The sequence below is a fragment of the Triticum urartu genome, chromosome 6 (genome assembly GCF_003073215.2).
Source record: "Triticum urartu cultivar G1812 chromosome 6, Tu2.1, whole genome shotgun sequence".
In the NCBI taxonomy this organism is placed as follows: domain Eukaryota; kingdom Viridiplantae; phylum Streptophyta; class Magnoliopsida; order Poales; family Poaceae; genus Triticum; species Triticum urartu.
Genome location: NC_053027.1, coordinates 388,278,414 through 388,288,704, shown reverse-complemented (window position 1 = coordinate 388,288,704; position 10,291 = coordinate 388,278,414). Strand labels below are relative to the sequence as shown.

Sequence of the window (10,291 nt, the reverse complement as noted above, 5' to 3'; positions counted from 1 at the left end):
GACAGCACCCTTTGGAAAAGGAAAAAAATATACAAAAGGAGGCCGTGAAAGTAAAAACCAACCAGCAAACAATTACCAGTCGATTCGCTGCAGCGGATATGGAGCCGACGAACCAACCAGCGGCGCTGTCCGACACGCAGAAAAACAACCGCGAATGCGCGGGGCGCGTGGTGACTCGGCGCGTAGTCGGACGCGGCGCTGGCGAAGCTACGGGGAGCAGCTAGTGACCGGGGCCTCCGTGGCCATAGCCATAGCGAAGCAAAGGCGAAAGCACGAGGAGAGGGACGGTGCGGCCGAATTCATGACGCTTCTAGCTTTGCGCTGTGTGTATGCAGCGTAGGCCATGGCGGTTAGTTAACGGCCCTTGGTGGCGCCGGTAGGGACGACCCCGTCGGCCTCGTCAAAGGCGTCGTCGTCCACTCGCCCGCCCCCCGTGCTTTCCGGTCACGGCCTTTGGGGAGCCATGATTTTGATCCGATGCGGATCTAGGTGTGCCCCCGTCCGTCTGACTCATTCAGGCCATCGACGTTTGCTGTAGCCTTGTAGGTGTAGGTTCTTCTGTCTGCATCTCCGTGGATTCCTTTCTCTGTCAATGCCACTGACTGACGGTGTTCCCAGGTTCGTGTTCTGTTTGCGTGCAAAAACGGGTACCGCCAATCGGCTTGCCGGCCACAGTGCTGGGATCGGCCATTTGGCCCAATCTCGTCAACTCTGCCAGATACCGAACTGATCGAATGCATCATCCTGCATGCGGATTGAGGTATGTTTGCGTGGAGCACATAATGCATATGCACTTAACTGAACCGGCTGGACGAGTCGGAGACTTTCTTCCGAGGAGAAAAGGCTCCCTCCGTGCGCGAAAACACAAACGGATGACACACCGAAAAGCAGCGGCACGCGGCGGGTCCCATGGCCTCGCAAAGTTAGGTAGCCACCGGGCTCTTTTTCCAGCGCCAAGCCTACTTTTTATCATGATGAGGGGATGAGGACTGTTGCATCCATTCTCAATTCACAATTCCAAAGTGCGCTCGCTCGCGGAATTACTATACTATACCATAACATATTCGTATAGTGTAGACCGCCAGCCGGGCCACCAAGCCGGCCTATAAAACCGGCCCTCCCCCTTCTCAATTTGGACCTGAGCTTACCAGCAACAACAACCACCGCACATTACTTTCGGCGCACCGACGACGCAGAGCAGGAGACGGAGCAGAGCGGTTGATTGGAAGAAGCGCGAGGGATTCCTTGCTTGCGAGCTGGGTCGATCGATCGGTAGCGATGGAGGGGTCAACGAGTCAGGATCATGTGATTGGGATCCCGGTCAACAGCACGGCCTACGGCATAGAGGAGCCCGACTTCGTGGAGGTGGAGGAGGCCATCACCCCCCCTGATCATGGCGGATTCGTCTCCGGTTCCTTCCAATCTATCAACAACAACGATGGCGATTCCAACGGCTCCACGGCCACCGATCGCGACCAGACGAGCCAGGTCCGCAGGAAGAGGGGAAAGATCGCCCAGGGCATCAAAGAACACGGTAAGTAATTACCGATAGTATTATATTTTCTTGTTTAATTCAACACGGAACGCCAACCAATCAGAAAGAAAATTGATTTTCTTTCTTCTTGGTCGTACCGTATGCCTTTGGATTGTTAGACTGATGAAGTCGTCCTTGTTCCCAACGTATGCAGTGACTCTGGGGCCAAAGCTGTCGGAGACGGTCAAGGGGAAGCTCACGCTGGGCGCCAGGATCCTGCAGGCCGGCGGCGTCGAGAAGGTGTTCCGGCAGTGGTTCTCCGTGGACAAGAACGAGCGGCTGGTGAGGGCGTCGCAGTGCTACCTGTCCACCACGGCGGGTCCCATCGCCGGGATGCTCTTCGTCTCCACGGAGCGCGTCGCCTTCCGCAGCGACCGCTCGCTGGCCGTGGCCGCCCCCGACGGCGCCAAGCTCCGCGTGCCGTACAAGGTGACGATACCGCTGCGCAAGGTGCGGCGCGCCGTGCCCACCGAGAACAAGCACAAGCCGGAGCAGCGCTACATCGAGGTGGTCACCAACGACGGCTTCGAGTTCTGGTTCATGGGCTTCGTCAGCTACCACCGGTCGCTGCAGCACCTGGAGCAGGCCATCGCGCAGGCGCGGCGATGACAACGCGCGCGCGGCCGGCGGCCGGCCGGCCGGAGATCGTCCCTGCACACGCCTTGTGTTTTGTGCCTGTAGTACGTTGTTTAGATGGTGCTAGGATCTGTGTATGTGTAGGTTAAGTTGTTACAAGTGCTACAACATGTCGTTGTTATGCCAGTGCATGGCGGCTGGTGATGGATGTTTTCGGGGTTGGGGAAGATGAACTTCACGAGCAAGCTTGGGAAAGGAATGGTTTGGTGGGAACGGCAAATGATAGCCTTCATTCGTATGTGTGCAGTGCAGTGAGCAAGTTTCAGATATCCATTCTTTCTTCTACAGTAAAACATGTATAGTACGTATTTGAGATAAGTGATCGTCTTCCTGACGGCGTACATAACTGGCATTCCATACGGTCAGTTGCAAAATCATTCCGTGATCTCAGTCACTATATGAGATTGTTTGCACTGAGATCTTCAACTTGGCCTGCAGGACAGCAATATCAGTATCATATAGGAGTATTACACAGCACCTGTAGTTCCATAACATTCTGACATTGAAGAAGATATCGAGAGGATACTGTAGTTATGGTAGTGATTTATTGCTTGCAGTTGATGTCTGAAGAATTCCGACACTGAAGGTGTTAATGACATATCGATATCTAACTGTTCAAGTACGTAGCATTTGCGGAACAATCTCCACCACGCATCTCACTGAAAGAGACTGAATTCAGTCCTCTGCTTCCAAACGAAGACCCAGTCCGAACTAATCAGGTTGCTGGATTGCTTTGACAAATAAACAGCCCATGCTTGCCAACTAGACATGAGAAAAAAAAACCCAACATTAGGTAGGATATACAGAAAGAAAATGTGCAACAACATCGATCGCTGACCGGCACAATCGACTAATAACTTGCAAACTAAGCTTTCAGTTTTCACTCGTCAGTGCCAAGTATTCCGCCATTCTTATCCACCTAGCAATCATATTTTACTCGCAGCAGAAATAAACTAAACAGTAATACATAGATAGGGATGAATCGGTCCGACTGGAGATCCATCCCTTGACTCAGCCAAAGCCGGCCGTGCATGTCCATGGACCTGCAGTGTTCTATCTAACCTTAGCTGCGAAGCGCCCAATGGCAGGCGATCTTTGGTTTGGGGGCCAAGGAGGAGGAGGAGGGATATGCACTTGTGGCTTTTGCATCTGCCTTTGTTACAGTTATTTCCCTTCCATGTTTGGCTCAACAATTTGCTTTCACCTGCCGGATTGGACCATCCGATAGTGCCATTTTAGAATCTTCACGCTGTTATCCGATCAGGTAGACCTTTGCCCTTTTGTTCGGTCTTTCACCCCCACTTGAAAGAAAAGTTATGGGAGGCTATATGGAGCAGCGATGCATATGTCTTGCCTCCGAAGTTATCGCCAACGTCAGTTCGTCGCCTCTTTTGGACGTCATAAGTTGATCGCCTCAGAAACAGAATTCACGGTTCTACCTTTGGATTTCCATCCATCTTTTAGACGGAAGGCCGTTGAATCTTGCAATGAGAGACTACATGTAAACAGAGAAGACACCATAGAACAGTCAAATGGACAAGCAGGGTTACAAGCAATAGAATGATAATGTAAAAAAGGAATGTGTGTGGCTAGAGGTCAAAGGATATCACCAGATTAGGCCTTCACTCACTGAGATACCTGTTTTGTTTTGTGAAGGACAATATAGACGGTCGCTATAGCAATAGGACGTAATAAGCTAGTCAAGGCATCGATTATGCATACATCCAAACTATTACGCAACAACAATAAAGAAAAAATATCCTGAAGAAAAACAATAAAGAAAAAAGTTCATGATCCCGCTGAATGATCAACGTAGTAGCAAAACTTCAATGTCAACCACCGCTATTCGTAACACCCGACTATGATGAAAGGTTCTCCAACAACGATACCGCTGCGGGGATAATGGTGATAGGAGCTGTGGTTGCTTGATCCAGCCGTTAAGAGCATCTACAGACAGACTTGACAAATCCGGGTCCTCAAACGCCCATGGACACTAACTGGGCACTCTTCAAATCGCGTCGTCCATATCCGTGTCTCTCATATCCGAACCCATATATTTATACTATATCATGCAACGTCAATCAAACTACATAGATCAGCTGATCGAACATAGAAATAGCACAATAGTTCACTAAAAGATCGACCAAAGTTCACATAAACGACGAACAACTTTATACTACATCTAAAACTTGAAATAAAAATGAACTTCACCACTTCCGGGCCGGCCCTTTCCCCTTCTGGTCGCCGGCGTAGCTGTAGCCGTCGGCGGCTGGTGGAGGATCGCCTGATTTGTCGAAGGAGTCGTGGTCGTCGTCATAGGAGTCGACGATGACGAGGCCCTTGAGGCGCTAGACGGCCCGGTCCTGTTGGCGCCTGAGCTTGGCCAGCCGAGCCGCCTCCGCCGCCTTCTCCGCCGCCTCCCGCCCGGACTGCTCGATGGCAAGCCCAAGAGCCTTCACGTTCTTTAGGCGGAGCCGCCGAGCGTCTTTCTTCACCGGTCGCTTACGACCGGTGGTAGACCCACATGAGGAGCCGCTCGTCCTCGTCGGGCTCTGCCGGTAACCCACGCCGGCGACGGACAGAGCTCTCAGCAGCCTCCCTCTCCCTTGCCCGCTGCCTCTCGCGGCGGGCAGCGCGCGCCTCCAACTCTGGCGTGCGCGTCCGGGCCGGCGGGGCGGGCACAAGCACCCACGCAACAGCCGACGGGACGAGCGGACGACGATGTAGGGGAGGCGCGGATTGCGCTGGCCGCCTGTTGGAGCTGCCCATGGACCGGGAGGGGCCAGCGCCGGCGTCTGAGATGCGCCAATGGGGAAGCTGTGGTTGCGGCGAGGCTGCAGATCCGGATCTGCCCCCGGTCTCCACCTTGGACCGCTCCAAGGCGATGCGGAGATCAAGCTCATACTCCGGACCCACCTCGTCGTCGGAGCGGCTGCCGGAGCTCGACATTGCACTGGATTCGATCGGAATCGGTAAGGGGAGAGGACAGAGCGAGAGAGGAGAGTGAGTGAGCTAGGGTTTCGGAGCGATGAGCCGGATGTTTTTTTTTTTTGTGGGACATCCGTGGGGTCAGTAGTGAGCCGGGCTTGTCAGGCGGACGCGCCCGGGCGTGCCAGGGCCACCCCATACCCGTCCCATATTTTGGCTCGATATTGGGGATGCCGGTTAGTCCGGACGTTTGAGGTTCGTTTGAGGCGTTTGTCTGAGTCAAAAAATAAAATAAATAACCGGACACTGACCGGGTGGCCCGTCCGGGTATTTGGGGAAGGTTTGAGGCGCCCGGCTGTAGACGCTCTAAGGCCAAATCATGGGCCTCAAAGAGAAAGACTGAGCAATCTCTAGGCATTGCCCTCAACAAGGGAGCAATGCGAATGTTGCCTTTACTAGGTACAACCAATGAAGATTAGACTTAAGGTTTTCATCATGAAAATTAGAGAAACATGAGCAACATAGAACCAAGAGAGCAAATGCAAGTCAAGGACTCAAGAGTAATACCTCCAAAGATGGAAAAACCCCACATGTTGACGCTTGAGCTGACCCAACCATGAATAGGCGACTTCAAGTTTTAACTTACTTAGTTACAAAATCTAGGGATTGCGGAATTATAAGTTCTCAAATGTGCAACTAGATGACACACCCTGCTGGCTTTTTTTATCGAGTTTCTTCTCCATAGTGTTGCACGTACATTGGTTGTTATATACTACTTATCCAATACAACTGGATCGTTATTATGGTTCTGTAGAAATGCACCGAGTGTTATGCTAGTGTTTCTTTTAATTGTTAACTAGCTTGCTTGTCCTGCTTATCCTGTCATGCCAGTGTGCGACACTGATGGGAGCACCATTTCGACATACGATTATCTTTTGTTCAAAATGGAGGGGTATATGTCGGTGCGAAAACCGGCAGGTAGGGGGTCCCGAGCTGTGGATCTTAGAACAATGGTAACAGGAGACAAAGGTGACGATATTTACCTAGGTTCGGGCTCTCTCGAAGAGGTAAAACCCTACGTCCTGCTTTGATTGTATTGATTCGATAAAGTACAGAGTGCAAGATGATCTACCTCGAGATCATATGATTGTGTTGTAAACCCTAAACTTGTGTTCGTATCTCTCCAAGGACTAAACCCCTCGGCTTATACACACACCGGCAGGGACAGAGCCAAAATGAAAAACGAGATGGGGCAAAGATTTATATGGTTTTTTTCTTCTAGAAACTTGGATACGAAGTAATGGCTCGATCGTTTAAAAAGCCAACCACACAAGCATACATATAGTGTGTAAGAAGCAAAATTATGTACTTCCTCCGTTCCGAATTACTTGTCGCAGGTATGGATATATCTAGAATTTTAGTTCTAGATATATCCATTTCTGCGACGAGTAATTTAAAACGAAGGGAGTATTTCCTTATAATGAATAAATGGAAATACTACTCTCGTGTGCTCAAACTTATTCATACGAAATTAGGACAGCTAGATTCAATCAATCTAATTACCAATTTAAAAGTGAAATTCATGCACATGGATATTTGATACAATATGCTATCTTTTTAACACAGAAATGAAAACAGCATAATTATGTGGAAATTAGAAAAGGAGAGAACTAAACATCGAAACCTAGGGCTTATACCTTGATTGAATGATACTCCCTCCGTTCCAAAATAAATGACTCAACTTTGTACTAACTTTAGTACAAAGTTGAGTCATCTATTTTGGAATGGAGGGAGTAGATCAGTACAGTTTCTTCCATGGGGATGGCGAGTCGGCCGGACGGCCGGGCTGATCGCTGCAGGGGTGTGTTCGCACACGAACACGTCACAATGTACCTCCAACGCCGAGGGTGATGGACCGCAGCTCACGTCGAAGGAGATCTGACCGGCAGCGCGATACACAGGACAGCCGGCACATGCTTTTGTAGACCCGAAGTTCCGCTTTCCCGGGAGGGACCCCGTCAGGGCTCGTGGCGGCTATGGGATGCCCTAGGTCGACCTGATCGCCCCTAGGGCCTCGAGGTTCGCCGCCCTGCAAAGAAGAAGAACAAACGAAGAACGAGGAAGAAGAATAACTAGGGTTAAGGGAAAAAGATAAAAGATAAAAAATGGTAGATGAGTTGATCGATTGCGTGTTGTTCAATCAGCCGTCACCCCTTAGATATATAAGAGGCGGCTGGACTTCCCCTGCAAGCAAAATGCTTGGATTCACATCCAAAACTCTAGTCAAATTCGGATTGGTTTTATCCGAACTTTTCAAAACTGTTCGGTTTAAACTGGCTGCACCTTGTGGGTCTTTGTTGTGGTGGTAAATGATCTCGGATGAAAACGACCCAAAAGCAATCTTGACCGTTTCAACGAGAAGAACAACTTTCATGTTGAAGGTTTTTTGATCAGAGGTCATCTTGAGGGTCAAATCGGTCGCGCAAAACAGGCTATTCTCTCGCGCTATCCATCAGACATGTGTCTGGTGGGGCGCGCCACATCTCGCCTCGTGACAGGGCTGCACTCCGATTGCTCTAACTTTTGCATACGAACTCGGATTTGGACGGTTTTTATATCAAAATTGATCGTTTCGACGAGACGAAGACAACCCGTGTAGATCATTTTTCCATTTGAGGTCGTCTTGGGGGCTCAATAGGCCAAACTGTACTCTGAATATAAGATCTTAGTACTTTGAGCATAGTTTCGGCCTTCGAGATGAAATAGGACGGCGATGACCCAAACTTCAAAGATGTTCATATCAATAATACGGAACTCTTTCATGTAGATTACTTCTCCATTTGAGGCCATCTTAAATAAGTTCTTGACCGTGCCAAAATCTGGTGTCAACACATGCCCCCCCTGTTTTTCGGCAAAGCTCGTGTGCCGAAAAATAACTTGCACATAGCTTGCTCTAAGGACGATGTCAACACTACATCGGCCATTTTTCATATGCTTAGGACGATAAGTTTATTTCGGCCATTGCTTGTGTGAATATTTTGATGCAAGCTTGGGTGACTTTCCCAACTTCATTAATCGGACTATAAAGTTTCATAGGTATGCATGTCAAGACCATCCATCAACCATATTGTCCACTCTTCTGCTAGGATCTTGCAGATAATTAACAATGAACTCTCTCGAATCCTTACTTTGTCTGCATAAAAGTTTCATTAGTGGCCGAGGTAGTGAGCTCCAATTCGGCCTTACCTATGTTGGCAAGAATAAGCATCGGCTATTGATAGATATGCAATACACCATGACGGACATGGTAGCCGGATGCTTGCTATGCCAACTCTCTTCAATTGACATGTCTAAATATATGAACAATTTTAATGCAACCCAAGGTAAATTTTGCATCTAGACATACCCCAAGATAAACTATAAGTGATTCGTCAAAATATTGATAACCCTTGGATATTTGTTGTACTACTCATAACGAATCACCAAAAGCCTCAATATGTATAGCACATATAGCAAGTAAAAGAGTCAATCCGAATAACAATGCATATTCGGCCTTGATTAATCGTGCATAAAAATATTCTAAGCGGCATGAGACTTAAAAAATAGTACCATAAAGAGATATATAAACAACACCAACACTTTGGCCATTGCTATGAATTGACCCATCAAAACATAATCTCCATAGTACTAGAGAGACAAGGCTAATAATAATATTATGCATGACATTAATCCGATGTTCAGTAATAAAATCAGCTATGATTTGGCCTCTTATAGATCTCAAAGATGCATAAGCCAAATCATATCCAAACAAAGTATAAGCCCACTAGCCAATTCTGCAGCTATGAATTGGTCTATGCAGCATATATTCAATGACATCGGTCATGATGTCTCAACTCCATTCAATCATAATATAGGCATACATATAAATTTCCATGAGCACGTACCTTGTCTCGCTCTTCAATCGAACTATGGACGATGTTAGAATACTACACCGGCCATGCGTTGACACAATATGATGACGAATTCTATGGCATAGGCATCAACAGCATAGTTGAAGAATATGGATAATGTGTGGACCGAAGATGTTGAAACCTTCGGCTTGGTCCTTCATAGTTTTCACTCTTTTCCTTCTTCATCTTTGCCGCACGTCGTGTAATGGATGCTTTCACATAATTCTTATTTTGAACACTTCCTTTGGGAACCCATGCCATGTTCCTTTCTTCAAGTTCCTGTGCACTAAGTTTTTGTAATTCCCTCTTTTGCCAATAGGATAAGCTGAGTGGGCATCTCGGCTGTGATTCTGTTTTGACCAATGGCAATTCCTTTTTGGCCTTGTGCACTCTCAACTTCTTTTCTTCAGATTTGGCACTTCGACTCTCAATAATTGGTTGCTTTATCTCATTGTCTTTAGTAGCCAATGTCAACACATTAATTGGCTCTTTTTCATTTAAGATCAAATCTGAAGTTGCACTCTTACGACCATCTCTTTTAACACGGTAAACTTGCTTGACCACCTCTTTCTTCTTCCTTGAGCTCTAGACCGATTCCTTATGATTGAAGCGGTCTTTAACATGTGATTGTTCAAATGTCGATCTTCTCGGAGCTGCATAATATTGGTGAGATGGTCTAAAATAAGATGAAGAATGTGCCCTTGTATCATACCTGTCCCATGATGGATATGGATCTATATGAGCATAGGGAGGCATCCACGGCATTGGCATTGGCGGCCTAAAATAAGGATATGAATATGTTGCATTAAAATTCTCACTTTGCCAATACCAATCCTCATATTTGCGCCTTGGGGGTGATCTTGGTTTCTTTCCAGGATTGGGCCGGTAAGCATTCTTCTCTTCACTCTTCTTTTGATATTTATCCAATAGTTCAGCAAAGGTGATTTTTGATCTCTTACACTTGCGCTTATTTCGGCATTTGTTCTCTTTTGATTTGCTTTCGTCGATCATTGGATTTGCTTGCTGCCCCCTAGTCCTTGGCGTCTTCATTGTAGCTTCGATGGAATTCTCGCCCTCAAGATTATGTTCATTATGCTCTTCAACAACTTGATTACTTGAAAGCTCGATCCCATCACCTATAGTTTTTACCTTCTCTTTAATGGATCGGCTTGAAGCAGCCGATGCATAAACCTTTTGCCATCAGGACCAATTGGAATAGACTCATCATCTGTTGGTGTCTCAA

At 47.7% G+C, this 10,291-nt stretch overlaps 1 protein-coding gene across 1 annotated transcript; it reads left to right on the top strand.

Moving 5' to 3' along the window:
* Positions 1-1,066: 1,066 nt before the first annotated feature.
* On the top strand, positions 1,067-2,439 carry LOC125513666 (putative GEM-like protein 8). The gene is made up of 2 exons (XM_048678831.1): positions 1,067-1,534; positions 1,689-2,439. Exons 1-2 carry the CDS (start codon positions 1,279-1,281, stop codon positions 2,141-2,143), a joined length of 711 nt encoding a protein of 236 aa, XP_048534788.1. The 5' UTR covers positions 1,067-1,278; the 3' UTR covers positions 2,144-2,439.
* The last annotated feature ends 7,852 nt before the right edge of the window (positions 2,440-10,291 follow it).